The 15370-nt window shown below is 44.7% G+C and overlaps 1 protein-coding gene across 4 annotated transcripts in view; it reads left to right on the top strand.

Annotated features, from left to right (window-relative positions):
• GKAP1 (G kinase anchoring protein 1) overlaps positions 1-15370 on the top strand; it is a 32824-nt gene that overhangs the window by 671 nt on the left and 16783 nt on the right. Inside the window, exons 1-3 of one of the 4 annotated variants that reach the window (XM_076363317.1) lie at positions 30-99; positions 6303-6566; positions 8732-8875. In XM_076363317.1, coding sequence (XP_076219432.1) covers positions 6354-6566; positions 8732-8875 — 357 coding nt within the window. In that variant the 5' untranslated portion in view covers positions 30-99; positions 6303-6353. Of the gene's footprint in view, positions 1-29; positions 100-480; positions 579-692; positions 791-6302; positions 6567-8731; positions 8876-15370 lie in introns of those variants that run through there. The other 3 variants (XM_076363319.1, XM_076363320.1, XM_076363318.1) reach the window with 3 other exon arrangements.

The raw sequence follows: 15370 nt of genomic DNA, 5'->3' as shown, positions 1-15370 counted from the left end.
CGGCTGCAGCGCCCGCCCCGCCCCGCCGGCCCGTTATAACCGCCCGCCCAGCGGCGGCGGTGGCGCGGCCGCTCTCCTCTCCCTGCCGCCGCGACCGGAGTGAGTGTCCCGCGGGGGGCGCCCGCCCGCCCGACTCTCTGCCGCTGTCCCCCCGCTCCCACCTGCTGCCCCTTCCGCGGCCGTCGGGGCTCCGCGCCGCCCTGCGCTGCCCGCGGTGGGAAGCGGGCCGTCGCGGGCCTGTGGCGGCGGGGAAGGAGGGCGTCCGCCGGGGGCCGTGCCTCCTAGCGGCTCCTTCCGAGTGGGCCTCGCCGCGCCCCGGCGGGAGGGCGGCGCCCCCGGCCCAGGGGGGCGTCGGGGCGGCAGGTGTCGGCCGCGGGGCAGGCCGGCACCTCGGGGCGGTTGGCCTGGAGCGGCCGGGGCGCGCGGCTCCCCGCGGCCGGTGGGTCCGCAGCCCTGAGCGGCGGGGAGGCTCGCTGCCGCTCTCGCTGAACTGTCCCCATTTGACTTCCTCGCCTCCTCTCGTGCGCCGCCTCGGCTTTTACGCGTCTGCACGGAGCCGCCGTTCTCTCCCGCCTCCTGTATGCGGTGAAGGTGTCGGGCTGCGCGTCCCCGTGTCTAACACGGGCGAACTCACGCCGTGCTCGAAACTGGGGGCGGGGGCGGGGGGGGCCGTGTCTGCCTGACTCGGGAATGCAGGCGCCGCTCCCCCAAAGTGGCTTTTCCTACCCGTTCGCGATTTTCAGTGGCACAAAAAGGGCTCGCTGCCTCTGCTTGCGTGTTTTGAAGAGAGGTGCGTTAGTTAAAAAGATGGAGCTACAGCAACAATGCTGACCGTAATTAGAAGCCAAAACGTCATTGGGACGTAGTATTCACTCATCACCGGTTGTTTGGTTATTTAAGGTTACTAATATGTATTGGTATCTAACAATGCTAGTATTTTTTGTTGCGTTAGTCACGCACGGTAAATTAAGCATGAAGTTTCAAAGTTCGTTAGATAAAAGTTCCTAACTTTAAAGCTTAACTAATGTCCTTTAACTGTTTTTTGGGGGGGCGGAGGGGGTGGGAATCCCATGAAGAAAAGCAAGGGAGGTTACACTCAGTCAGCATCCTATGCTCAAACTAATGTCAGACTTGCCTCGTTGCTTGTGCATTTTAATCCTGAGTTTAAAAGATGTTTTAAAAACCGTTCTTCCTCAAAAACATTAATCTTTCCAAAGCACAGCAGTAAGTTCACCATGTTCCCCTTTCAAACTGTGCAAGGCCCTTTACCAGCCATGGGTTTATTGCTGCCGTGTATGCCAGTGCTGCAACTCTCAAGTAGATTTCTGAACCAGTTTGGGTTGGGTGTTTTTTTTTTTTGGCTGTAAAGTTACTTGTGAAACTCATTGGCAAGCTGATGGTTTGACTTTAAGTAATTTTAAGGATTTAGAGCAGTTTAATACAGCTTTCTAGCTTTTGATCAGATGGCGTAAACCAGAAGCATTTTAAATGGAGAGAGCTTGTCCAACTGGGAGGACCTCCTGTGCAAAACTTCCTGTTAAATGCAGTGATAAAGAAAAGTATTGCTGTGGTGAATGTATAAACAGGCAAGGATCAATATGTAATGTGCAGAAGGTGTGAATGTTGATCAGTGCCGGTAGGGAATGGACATGTTTCTTCATTTACAAGTATATATTGTGTATTTTAGTGTTATTTCAGTTTTACAAGCAAGTACTGAAGTCAGTCCATACTTCAGGTGTTTGCTAAGCGCATGTATTGATTGTAGATTATCTTAAATAGGTATTTTAGTGGTAGAAAGAAGTAGATTATATGTGGGAAGAAGCTTTAGCATGACAATATTCTGTTTTCAAAGTTTTCTAAAATCTGCATCTTTATTAGCAGTTTATTTGACAATGCAAGTGGTTAAATAGGAAATGGGTTATATTTTTGGGCTCTTCAGCATGTTTTCCTTGAAATAGTAAAGCCCCGCATTTAAAGCTGTGTGGTTATTTCACAGATGCTTAAAGGTGTACTACTAGCATCAAACTAGAGGTTCCTAAATTGTGATGTAGTGCTCACTTCTTAGAGGTGCTTGAACACTTTGCCAGTTAAATGATAACTCATGCACATGTGCAAAGCTGCACACAGGCCAGGAAGCTGCTGATGCTCAAACAAAATAAGCTTGTTGAATGTGTGTTTAAACTCTTCCTAGTATACATATTGGACAGTTTACAGTAGAGCTTGTAAAACTTAGGTATTTTAAAAGGTATTTCACCTGCAACATATGGGTAATTGTAAGTAACTGACAGAAAAGGGATTTCAAGTTATGGTAACACCAGATGAGTATGTTACTTTCATTACTGCACTTTGTTACATCATGTCTAAAACGAGACTGAAGCCCTTCAGGGCATCAACTGATCTCATGTTTCTGAAATAATACTTAGTACACTTCAGTGAACTGAAGTTAAAAAGATAGCTTTTCTTGTCAGTCTTATGTCACAATTTACCTTTCTAAATACGTCTCCTTGTTTACCAAGAACGTAAGGTGGAGTAAGCACTTTGTACTTACAAATCACTGTAGCAGACACACTAAAGTAATATATTACATGTTTCATAAATGGGAACAACTTGGTATGATCTGTTGATTTAGTATCCAATTCCAAAATAATCTGTTCCTATAGGCTGACATGATTTATAGAAGAGTATGACCTAGGAATGAGTAGAGCACCAAAAAAATTACTACTTACTAGCCATAACAAATGCTTTTATGTTGCCTTGAAACTATATGGTGTATCATGCTTATCTTATTGTTGTTGATATATGAATCTGAATAATATGTCATTTTGGTTGTAGGAACTTTTTTCACAAACTTTACAGTTTGAAACAGATTGCAGAGACAGTTCAACTAGTAAGTCTGCAGTGATCTGCAAAACAAAATTTTGAAACTGGGTCATTTATTGGTGCCACCTGTGTATCGATGCCATAGTGATGTTGCAACTTTGAAAGCCATTATCAGTGATCTTTTCATTAACATAAAAATGTAGGGTTAGTTACTTTCTTGATACATTACAGAAGGTCCCCTCAGAAGTGTATGACTAGTGTTAATGCATTTCACACAGGGAAACAACTCCAAGTACTGATGTTTGTTGGGCTTTTTTTAACTTGTGGTCTCACTTGAGGTATTAATGAGCTGTGTAGATGCCACAAGCATGCTTTGCTTCCTTTTACTCCTCTTGGAGATTTTTTGCTGTACTCCATATGGTAAGGAAAGGAATTGTCTTGTATTTAGATAGACAGGCTTTGGCCGACTGACTGTTATGAACGCATAACATTTCTCAGACTGCCAAGCTCTTTCTCGAAAGCACTGTAAAGGTTGAAATTATTTTTCAGATCCCAGTTCGATCTGTGGAATTACAAAACACACTGTGGAATTTGAATGCTTTTTGTGTGTGATCAAAAAGCTTCTTTGAACACAGCCTCAAGCTCAACAGTGTCAATGCTTTAATTTTCTAAGACTGTTCATATCTGGAATAATAAAGAACAACACAAACTATAATTCTCTGTTAAAGGAAAAAACAAATCTTGTAAAAGGGGTGGCAAGCATCTATGCTTAGCTGAAATCTTTTGAGATCAGTCCATTGGTTTCCAGGGGGTGGGGTGAGTCAAATCTTGGAACTGAAATATTAGGTAGTTGGTAAAATTTGGCTGTCAGAATTGTAGGTGTGGTATTAAAAAGTGAAGCATGGCATGGTGGTAGGCCTCAGTGATCACTGGATCAGTCTTTAAGTGCTGCAGAACTGGCATGATTAGATCCTGCTGTAATATGAATAGCTGTATTGAAATGTCCTAGTAACTGAGTTAGCAATGTTAACAGCTATTCTACACTTACATGAGATTATATTTTTTCAGTTATTTGCAGTTTCCTCGACAAGCTCATTATTACCCATTTTTTCTGTTCTGTGGAAACAAATGTAATTCACAAATAAACTTCTGTAAATTAATTTCATGTTGTCACTGAAGTATTTCAGTGAATTACAACTCCGGAGGTAGTACTTGCTTAATGTGCTTATCAGCTGGGCACTTAATTGCATGCCAGCTACAGTCAGACAGCAAAAGTATAGCTGTTGTATTTATTGAAAAGGGAGAGAGAAGTTTGCAGCCTTATTTCATAGTGATGTAGAGCTTCAGCTGCTATGGCTAACTAAGTCCAACCTCTTTTCATCTTTCTTTATCTGTTGTTCTAGGGTGACTAATAACTGTATCTTGACAATGTTTTCTCTTAAACTGTATTTCCAAAGGATCTAGCTGCTATCACTGCAGCTTGAAAATATGAAATGTTTTCAAATTGTATGGGCAAAAATAAGTATTTGGCACCATTACCAGCTGACAACTTAATAAAGACTGTGTTGTGCTGTTTATTTATATGAAAACCAAAATATATCGCAGTAAGTAGTCAGAGACTAGAAGTGCCAAGCTTTTGACTGACAAGTCATCCTGCAGTGCCAAATACAGTAGAGAGTTTACAAACTTCCAGCGTTAAGACTGTTGTAGTCTGGTGTAGTGCCAAGAGCACTATCCAGTATTGTAAGTTTGTGTTATAGCGTGACTGAGCACTTATCTTTGGCGCTGTTTTTCTGTGAAGATGTACCTTTAATCTTTTCTCTGAGTTTCAGGTTTCAACTTACTGCATGTTCAAGTAGTAATAGTGCAACATCTCTCAGCTGTAACTAAGCTCCTAAGTAGGGTAACTGCAGAGCTATTGAGTATTAAAATGCATTTAAAAACACACACACAAAACCAGGAAACCCCAAACTTACCCTGTTCTTTAATCATTTAAAGAGAGTAACAAGTACTAATTACTTCACGGTGTTTTAGATGTGACTTACGTGGTTCTTTTTAGATCCGTGGTTCTGGTCTGATCGGAGAGTGTGAACATCAGCATCAGGGGGATTCACAGTTTGATGTCAAGTTTGTTTTATTCTTAGGATACAATCAGCTTAGGATACAATTTTCCTTTTTTGAAAGAAATAGAGTAGGGTAACTCTTCTATGAAAAGAACACTGTTCGCTGTAACCTTTGTCTTCAGTACACTTGAATAAGAACAGTCCTAGCTTACTCGCTCATTCTTTTCCAGCTCTGAGAAATGAAATGTAGTATTCCTTTTTAATAGTTCTTTTGGGTAATGGTCACAATGGTCACTTACCAGAGCATTGGTAACATAGCATTGTTTCCTGTTGATATGTCTGAGCATCTTTAGAGCACCTATACAGGTTTGTCCTTGAGAAAGTCTGGAATTTAACGATAAAAACCATCTCTCGAAATTTCTGTAGATTCTCATGTTCTTCTGTAATAGTAGTTAACAAGCAACACATTTGTAGACCATCTAAGCAGATAATCAACTTCGTATGTTTACAGTTGTCAAACTGTAAGGATTCCTTTTTAACAGCGCTTTAAAAAAGTATGTATTATTTCACTACACCTCTCTATCCTAGTATATCAACACAGCTAGATGTCTGTTTTCTATGAAATTTATAACCACTGATGAAATAACATCACTTTCAATTTTCTCCTAATTCACTAAATTTTGCATGGAAAACTTGCAATTAGCCAAATATTCCTATGCCAAAAATTTAACTTTTACATTAGATGAATGATTTGTACTTTGGAATTGTGTCATGGGGATATACACATTGGTTATAGCTACAGGGGGCAACAGAAGGCTTAAGTGTGTTCCTAGTTCTGCCTCCCCCCAACACATCCTCTGTGTTGTGCTGTAAGAACAGGTGAGCCTTACGTTTGAAAACAGTACCAGCCACAATGCTGGGCTCACCTTCCTGTGGAGAAAACTGCTTGTTGAATCTCCAGTGGCTTGGGAACAAAATGATACTACTTGTAAAATAACAAAGAAGGCTGCTTATCCAAAACCGGAGCCTACACATGCGTAATATTTGCTTGCTTTCTTTCTCAAATCATATGTTTGTCAGGCTCCAAGGATGGCATCTGAAGCAGTTTTGGAGCACTACACTATTCCCGTATCTCCCCCCCACACCCCCTCCAGATCATGAAGGCCAGCTTCTTTTAGAGCCCTCTACTTGTTTTTTCCATTGAATGTAATCTCTCAGGAACAAATGTATTAGCCTAAATGTTGGTTTATAGATTATTATTTCCTTTTGTAGTTCTTGTTCGAATACGTAAGATAATACAACTTAGTAAAAACGTAATGGTTTGGGGTTTTTTATACTAGTCCTGCAGCTAACAGATATGAATTATTGATTGTTTGGTCAAACACTGTTTTCATTCTTATTTCTGTGCTACTTTCCTAGGAAGCCTAACAATTAAAAAGAAGCCAGCTCAGTAGAATTTCAGATGTGGCAATGGCATCTGCTGTAATCAATTCAGTTCCTACCACTGCATCTCGTTTTGCTTTACTACAAGTCGAAAGCGATACTGATTCAGAGCCTGGAAAAGGAAGACGTGGCCGAGGTGCCAGTAAATCTCAGGCTTCAGGGGGAAGATCATCTACAAATGAGAAAAAAAGAAAGAAAAGGAGAAAAAAGAAAGAACAGCAGCAGAGTGAGGCCAATGAGGTAAAGAGATTGTCCTTTCAGTAGTGGGTCAGGTTGTTATCTGATAAATAGTCTTTGCTGTCCCTGACAAGTCATTGTTTTGTTTTTTTATGAAACAAATGCTACTTAGTCACAGACACTGCAGTGTTTTTTTTCTTTGCTTTATATAAGAATTCTTTATATTCTCTATATAAAAAGGATACTGTCTACTATACTAAGTTCAAAATTTTTAATGAGAATAAATTGCTAGGTTTTACTTTTTTGACAGCACCATTTGAATAATTAATTTCTGATGAAGAGAATGACCTTTCTAAAAAGTGATTAGTAGGAAACAATTTGTTTTCAGAGGTTTGTAGGCAGTCAGTTCAATTGCCTGCTTGGGCAGCCAGCATGCTAAAACGCAAAGGTGCTTTGAAGGTTTTTTTTCTTTTTAGGGGATAGCTCTTCTCTGTCTGAAGAGCTTTGAAATCTGGTTTCCTAAGTTGTAATTTGCAGGTTTACCCATCATGCCAGCCCCTTAATCTATTAAATCCAGAGCCTTCCCCCCCCCCCGCTTTTTTTTTTTCCCCTGTGAATTGGGAGGTGGAATGAAGAACAGTGGTGACTTTCTGATACTGGGATTCTTAAACCTCAGATGAAATGGAAATTAAGAAGTGAGACTGAAAGAATTGTTCCAAGATTCTGGGAACTGGTATTCTAGATTGCTGTGTCTGCCAACTGATCTGAGATAATCTTTCTGCCTGAAACTGTACACATCTCCTATCAAATTTAGTATGTAAAACAAAAACCCAAACCCTTTTTTAGTATCTATTAAACCTTAAAATCTTTGAAACTTTAGTAGTTGCAGTAATGCTAAGTGATTTTTTTCCCAGCTTTGATGCTGCTCTTTTTATATTGAAGATTAAGCTTTCAATAAGTATACCCTGATGTTTTTTTATGCCTGTCTTAACACCATCAAAACTTTTAATGCCATCAAAGTAATTGTGTGTATGCATATGCATTGCATATATTTGCAGAAATTCATTGGCATGGAAATGATACTTACTCCTGTGATGGCAGAGAGGCAAGTAAGGACTGACTCATTTTCTTCACCACAGCATGTACTATATCTATGGCTATACTCCACTGAAATTATAAATCAGAATGGTCTGCACCAGTGTTCTTGCCAGCACTGTAATCTGAAGAAGGAAGCAGGGGTTGTAGTGCTGGTGCAGGCAGCAAGAAAGACAGCAGCGAAGCAAAAGGCAGTATGGCAAGGGACTGTTTGGAGGGAAAGGAAAAAATTCTAAAGTATCTGCATTATTGCCTGATTTTAAGTAACTTTAAGCTAAGGTGAGCTGCCATTTTAAGGAGTCATGGCACTCTGTAAACACACATTAAGGAGAACACTGTTATTGTACTTTGTTTCTATTTGTTTCATCTTTCATCTGATAATAGCTTCTTTTTCCCTTCCAGGAGCCTTTATGTTAAGGAAATCCGTGTCTCTAAATTGATACTAGATTGTATTAATGCCTTTATTTTCACTCCAAGTAAGGACCAGAGTGTCAGTTAATGTTTAAGCTTGAGCAGTAAATGTCTTTGAATTGCCAAATTTGCAGGTTACTTGTTCACTGTCAAATTTTATAATTATGTAAGGTATTTTTGTGATGGCACTGTTGTATCCATATGGTGCAGTGATTAAAAAGAATTCTTATTTCAGTTTCTCAAAATGTGACCAACTTCAGATTGTTGACAAACTGTAAGGACTGTCTACGTTGTTCTTTTTCTACCTGGACATCTAGTTCCTCTGCTTGCCGATGCCAAATCTGTGTATACTATCTTTTCTTTGGCATTATATTCAATTCGGGTCAGGTGTGAGGACACTGTAATACCTGATCCAGCATGAAATGTGTCGGACACAGTTATCTCTTCAAATTTGTTAAAAGTATTTTCAGCTGGCAAAATATATTTACTTTTTCATTTTTTAATGTTATGTGGCTGTGGTGTTTCTCATCCACACTTTTCCATAATTTTACATTATGGTATGTACAGTGAAAGATTAAACAAAAATGTATCCCAAACTACAGAGTAAGGTAAAGCACACGCATGTCTATTTGCACGTATCTGAATGCCTTTGTTAGTCCATTAAGACTGTTTCTGTATACTTGTCAACATTTTGATTAATGTTAAAAATAACTGTTTTTCAGCTCAGAAACCTTGCTTTTAAAAAGATTCCTCAGAAATCCTCACATGGAGGCTGTCTATCTCAGCATGAACAAAAACTGCACACTGCAATGCAGAAGGACTCTCAGGAAGAAAACTGGCAGGAGTGGAGACAAAGAGATGAGCAGGTACAGCTTACTGTATTTAGCTGTCTTTGGCTTTCCTGAAATATTACTCCATGAAGTTAAATCTCATGGATAAAGAGAGGTGGCTGAAGAAGAAGCGACAAAATACTGCCACACAGAAGGGTTTCAGTGGTAATTCAGGCCACATGTTCTGTCAAATATAGCTTAGAGCCAGCACATGCTGCTGTTTGCACACCTCATAGCTGGACTGTGAATACTGGAGTATGGTGGAGGAATTTATATGATTTGGACAAGTAGAAGTACTGCCATGGAGAGATGGTGAAATGCTGTGGTGGGAACAAAGCTGGGAATATTTTGGTGGAGCAATATATGTGTATACAGTACAGATCCATAGTAAACAAGGCTTAGTAAGTTCTGTTAGGCAGGAAATAACTAGTTCCTTTCTAGGTAACAAAGAACACTTGAACTGAGTGCTAACTGTCCTTTAGCACACAAGAGTAGTGCTATCAGTGTAAGAACCTCTGTTTTTTCATGTTAGAACATCTTTTTGGTAATAATATTGTTAGTAGGGTTCATTAACACTTGAAAGATACAACAGAGGTAAAACAAAGACTGACTGTGCCTGTATGAAGGCCAATATAATGTTTTCACTATGTTTCTTCTTGCCAAAGCTACCACAAACAGAAATTACACAGTGAAATGCACTTAATCCAAAACAGTAAAATAATCTTCACCTTGAACAAATACAATAGTTTGCTGTCCTTGTGATGTCAGTTAGGAAGCGTACTTAGAGTTAAAACTAGCCTTTTTGGTTCTTGACTTGAATTCAGCATTTAAAATACTCCTTTTTGATACTGAAGAATGTATAGTGATTTTCTTGTATGGTGTTTTAAATTATATGAATGTTCTGAATTGTTCGCAGTACTTCAACTATTTTAGGCCAAAACAGCATAGATGGACGAAGAAAGAATTTGTTTTAGTGCATTTTTTCAGATGGTGCTTAAAGAAATGTTTTGGTATGCTTTTTTCTAGACCCCTTTTAAATAATTGTCTGCTATGCACTCATTCACTGTGGATGGTTGTTTGGGCTGTCTGGTTATGCTTGAAGATGCTCTTCACAGTATTTAACTTTGCACAAATTTTTCAAGGCAAATTATCATAGAAGCAAAGAATAGCTTGGGTTGGAAGGGAGCTTTAAAGGTCATCTAGTCCAACCCCCCTGCCGTGGGCTTGGACATCTTCAACTAGATCAGGTTGCTCAGAGCCCCGTCCAACCTGACCTGGAATGTTTCCAGGGACAGGGCATCTACAACCTCTCTGGGCAACCTCTTCCAGTGCTTCACCACCCGCAGCTTAAAAAATGTCTTCCTTATATCTAGTCTAAATCTACCTTCTTGTAGTTTAAAAACCATTACCCATTCTCCTGTCACTACAGGCCCTGGTAAAAAGTCTGCTGCCATCTTTCTTATAGGCCCCCTTTCAGTATTGAAAGGCCGCAATAAGGTCTCCCCAGAGCCTTCTTTTCTCTAGGCTGAACAACCCCAACTCTCTCAGCCTTTTTTCACAGGAGAGGTGTTCCATCCCCCTGAACATTTTCGTGGCCCTCTTCTGGACCCGCTCCAGCAGGTCCATGTGTTTCTTATGCTGAGGGCTCCAGAGCTGGACGCAGCACTCCAGGTGGGGTCTCACCAGAGCAGAGTAGAGGGGCAGAATCACCTCCCTCGACCTGCTGGCCACACTTCTGATGCAGCCCAGGATACGGTTGGCCTTCTGGGCTGCGAGCACACGTTGCTGGCTCATGTCCAGCTTTTCATCCACCAGTACCCCCAAGTCCTTCTCTGCAGGGCTGCTCTCAATCCCTTCATCCCCCAGCCTGTGTTGATACCGGGGGTTGCCCTGACCCAGGTGCAGGACCTTGCACTTGGCCCTGTCGAACCTCATGAGGTTCACATGGGCCCACTTCTCAAGCTTGTCCAGGTCCCTCTGGATGGCAACGTGTCCCTCTGGTGTGTCGACCACACCACTCAGCTTGGTGTTGTCGTGGCTTAACCTCAGTTGGCAACTGAGCACCACACAGCTGCTCGCTCACTCACTCCCCACCCCCACCCCCACCCCCCCTGTGGGATGGGGGAGAGAATTGGAAGAGCACAAGTGAGAAAAACTTGTGGGTTTAGATAAAAACAGTTTAATAATTGAAATAATACTACTACTACTACACAAAGCAAGTGATGCACAGTGCAGTTGCTCACCACCTGCTGACCGATGCCCAGCCAGTCCCCCAGCAGCGGCCACCCCGGCCAGCTTTCCCCAGTTTATGTGCTGAGCATGACGTCATATGGTATGGAATGTCCCTTTGGCCAGTTTGGGTCAGCTGTCCTGGCTGTGCCCCCTCCCAGCTTCTTGTGCACCTCCAGCCTTCTCAGTTGGTAGAGCATGGGAAGCTGAAAAGTCCTTGACTAGTGTAAGCACTACCTAACACACCGATGTTTTAGTTGTTGCTATCAACTTTGTTCTCATCCTAAATCCAAAACACAGCACTGTACCAGCTACTAGGAAGGAAATTAACTCTATCCCAGCTGAAACCAGGACAGGTGTCATCTGCGAACTTGCTGAGGGTGCACTCGATCCCACTGTCTATGTCACTGATAAAGATATTAAACAGTACTGGTCCCAATATGGACCCCTGCGGGACACCACTCATCACTGATCTCCATCCGGACATTGAACTGTTGACCACTACCCTCCGGATGCGACCATCCAACCAATTCCTCACCCACCGGACAGTCCACCCATCAAATCCATGCCTCTCCAGTTTAGAGAGAAGGATGCTGTGGGGGACCGTGTCAAAGGCCTGACAGAGGTCCAGATAGACGACATCTGTAGCCCTTCCCATGTCCACTGATGCAGTCACTCCATCATAGAAGGCCACTAGGTTAGTCAGGCAGGACTTGCCCTTCGTGAAGCCATGTTGGCTGTCTCGAATCACCTCCCTGTCCTCCATATGCCTTAGCATAGTTCCATAATCTTCCCAGGCACAGAGGTGAGACTGACTGGCCTGTAGTTCCCCGGGTCTTCCTTTTTTCCCTTTTTAAAAATGGGGGTTATGTTTCCCCTTTTCCAGTCAGTGGGAACTTCACCGGACTGCCACGACTTCTCAAATACGATGGATAGTGGCTTAGCAACTTCATCCGCCAGTTCCTTCAGGACCCACGGATGGATCTCACTGGGTCCCATGGACTTGTGCACCTTCAGGTGCCTTAGATGGTCCCGAACCTGATGTTCTCCCACACTGGGCAGCTCTCCATTCTCCCAGTCCCAGCCTTTGCCTTCTGCGGCTTGGGCACTGAGGCTCGAGCACTTGCAGTGAAGACTGAGGCGAAAAAGTCATTGAGTACCTCCACCTTCTCCATGTCCCGGGTAACCAGGTCTCCTGTTCCGTTCTGGAGAGGGCCCACATTCTCCCTTGGCTTCCTTTTATCCCTGATGTACCTCTAGAATCTTTTCTTGTTGCCCTTGATGTCCCTGGCCAGATGTAATTCTATTAGGGCCTTAGCTTTCCTAACCTGATCCCTGGCTGCTCGGGCAATGTCTCTGTATTCCTCCCAGGCTACCTGTCCTTGCTTCCACCCTCTGTAGGCTTCCTTTTTGTGTTGGAGTTTGTCCAGGAGCTCCTTGTTCACCCACGCAGGCCTCCTGGCGTTTTTGCCCGACTTCCTCTTTGTTGGGATGCATCGCTCCCGAGCTTGAAGGAGGTGATCCTTGAACATTACCCAGCTTTCTTGGGCCCCTCTTCCCTCCAGGGCTTTGTCCCATGACGCTCGACCAAGCAGATCCCTGAAGAGGCCAAAGTCTGCTCTCCTGAGGTCCAGGGTAGTGAGCTTGCTGTGCGCTCTCCTCGGTGCCCTAAGGATCTTGAACTCCACCATTTCGTGGTCACTGCAGCCCAGGCTGCCCTTGAGCTTCACATTCCCCACCAGCCCCTCCTTGCTGGTGAGAACAAGGTCCAGCATAGCACCTCTCCTCGTTGGCTCCTCTACCACTTGGAGAAGGAGGTTACCATCGACGCATTCCAGGAACCTCCTGGATTGCTTATGCCCTGCCGTGTTGTCCCTCCAACAGATGTCGGGGTGGTTGAAGTCCCCCATGACACCAGGGCTTCTGAGCGTGAGGCTGTTCCTGTCTGTCTATAGAGGGCATAATCCACTCAGCCTTCCTGGTCAGGTGGCCTGAGCAGACCCCCACCGTAATGTCACCTGTTCCTGCCTTCCCTTTAATTCTGACCCGTAAGCTCTCGGTCGGCTCCTCATCCATCCCCAGGCAGAGCTTCATGCACTCCAGCTGGTCATTGACATAGAAGGTGACACCCCCTCCTCATCTCCCCTGCCTCTCCTTCCTAAAGAGCCTGTATTCCTCCATCCCAACACTCCAGTCATAGGAGCCATCCCACCACGTCTCCGTGATGCCAGTAAGGTCGTAGCCCTGCAGGCGTGCGCACGTCTCTAACTCCTCTTGTTTATTCCCCATGCTACGTGCGTTTGCATAGAGGCATTGAAGTTGGGCCCCCGATGAAGCTGTCTTACTGGCTGGAGTTCTTTTGTGCTGCTCTTCAGACGCTCTCCTGCTGACCTGTGATCCTTCTCCAGGCTCTGGGCATCTCTTGCTGGCCCTGGCATCAAACTGGTAGGAGTGGGATGGACTGAGGTTCCCCTCCCCCGGCATCTCTAGTTTAAAGCCCTCTTCACCAGCTTGGCAAGCCTATGACCGAAGATGCTCTTCCCTTTCTCTGACAGATGGACCCTGTCAGCCCCCAGCAGACCAGGTTTCTCAAAGCGAGTCCCATGGTCTAAGTAGCCAAATCCCTGGCTGTGGCACCAGTCCCGTAACTATTTGTTGACTCGCCAGATTCGACTGGCCCTTTCAAACCCCTTCCCTTTGACCGGCAGGATTGATGAAAAGACTACCTGCACTCCCGAGTCCCTTACCGCTGCTCCCAGGGCTCTGTAGTCCTTCTTGATAGTCCTCAGACTGCTCCTGGCTGCGTCACTGGTGCCCATGTGAAACAGCAGCAGTGGATAATAGTCAGTGGACTGTACAAGGCTTGGTAGCTTCTCTGTGACATCCCTGATGTGAGCCCCCGGTAAGCAGCACACCTCTCTGGAGAGTGCGTTCGGTCGGCAAATGGGTGCCTCCGTGCCTCTCAGAAGAGAGTTGCCTACTGCTATCACCCGTCCCTTAGTGGCGCTGGTTGTTATATGGGGGGCAGATCGGGCTGCATTGCTCAGCTCCAGCGCTTCTCCTGGTGCAACAGGACTTTCCTCTTTGGCCTGCAGAGCGGTGAAGCGGTTCTGCAAGGGCACCTCAGGCTTCGGGGGAAGTCTCTTCCTCCTGCTGGTCCTTGCTGTTGCAACCGTCCATTATTCTGCATTATTGGCCCCCCACTCCCTCCTGTGTGTGCTGGTGGGGGAGTGTTTGGCTGTTTGGCCGTGGGCTGTGGGTCCACTGCAGACTGCGCTTGGAACCAGCTATCTAGCTCCTTCTCCACCTTCCTGATTTTTATGGAGCCTTCTCACCGCCTCCTGCAGCTCAGGCACCTGCTGCAGGAGGTCCTCGACCTGGGCACACCTTTTGCAGGCAGGCCTGCTGCCTGTCCCTGCCCCAGGAGAGAGGTCTAGGCCCTTCCTGCAGCCTGAGGTCTGCACTGCAGCCTCTCCCTTCAGCAGCTCTGTCTGGGTTGGAGGCATTAGCCACTGCTGGGGTAGATGGTGCAGACCCCCCACCCGGAGCTGCAGCCTTTGTTCTCAGATGAGCGCCTGCCATTCTGCCTTGAGGAGTCAGGTAGGATGAGTGCCCTTGATCTTTGCCGATGGTCACAAAACGGTGCCCGGTTGCTTGGTTATGTGTATTCCAGGTCTCCCACTCAGCCTGTGGAATGCCCCGCCTTGGAAGAGGCGCCCTCCCTGTGTGCCCTCCAGTGCAAACTGAGGCGCCATGCCCTGGCTGACATGCCATGCCCTGGTGGCTAGCGCTCCCTTTAGTGGGAGTGGGGGGTGGCTGCTGTTACTCCTGGCCCCATCCACACCTTGTCAGCTGCCCTCGTGAGAGCTGCTGGCTCCCGGCGGGTCCACTTACTGCTAATAAGTGACACCAACTGGAGTTGAAGTGTTTCACGAAGCTGTTGAACTTCTATGCTGGCATCTACTAGGATGTTATTTTCTTTTTTACAGAGAAATTTCCAACTTCTATCTCACCAAAAAAGATGGTATTAAACTGCTTCTTGCTTTAATTAAAACATGATACAGAAAGCCATATTGACAAAAGACTGACATTTGGACGTTGTCCTTGATTATTTTGTATGTTGCTAATGCTTTGGTATAGGTGCGTCCTTAAACAGAGAATAGCCAAGTTCTTAACTTTGCAGGCTTCTAGATGGTTGTCCTAGCGGTGGAGTAATGACCTAATAATTCTCTTGAAAATTTCCAGAGCTAATTAACTTCAGAATTACTTTTTAAGGTACAGATTTGCTTTGTTCAGTACTTG

Source organism: Aptenodytes patagonicus, chromosome Z (assembly GCF_965638725.1).
Source record: "Aptenodytes patagonicus chromosome Z, bAptPat1.pri.cur, whole genome shotgun sequence".
Taxonomy (NCBI): Eukaryota; Metazoa; Chordata; class Aves; order Sphenisciformes; family Spheniscidae; genus Aptenodytes; species Aptenodytes patagonicus.
This window is presented reverse-complemented; position numbering and strand designations above follow the sequence as displayed.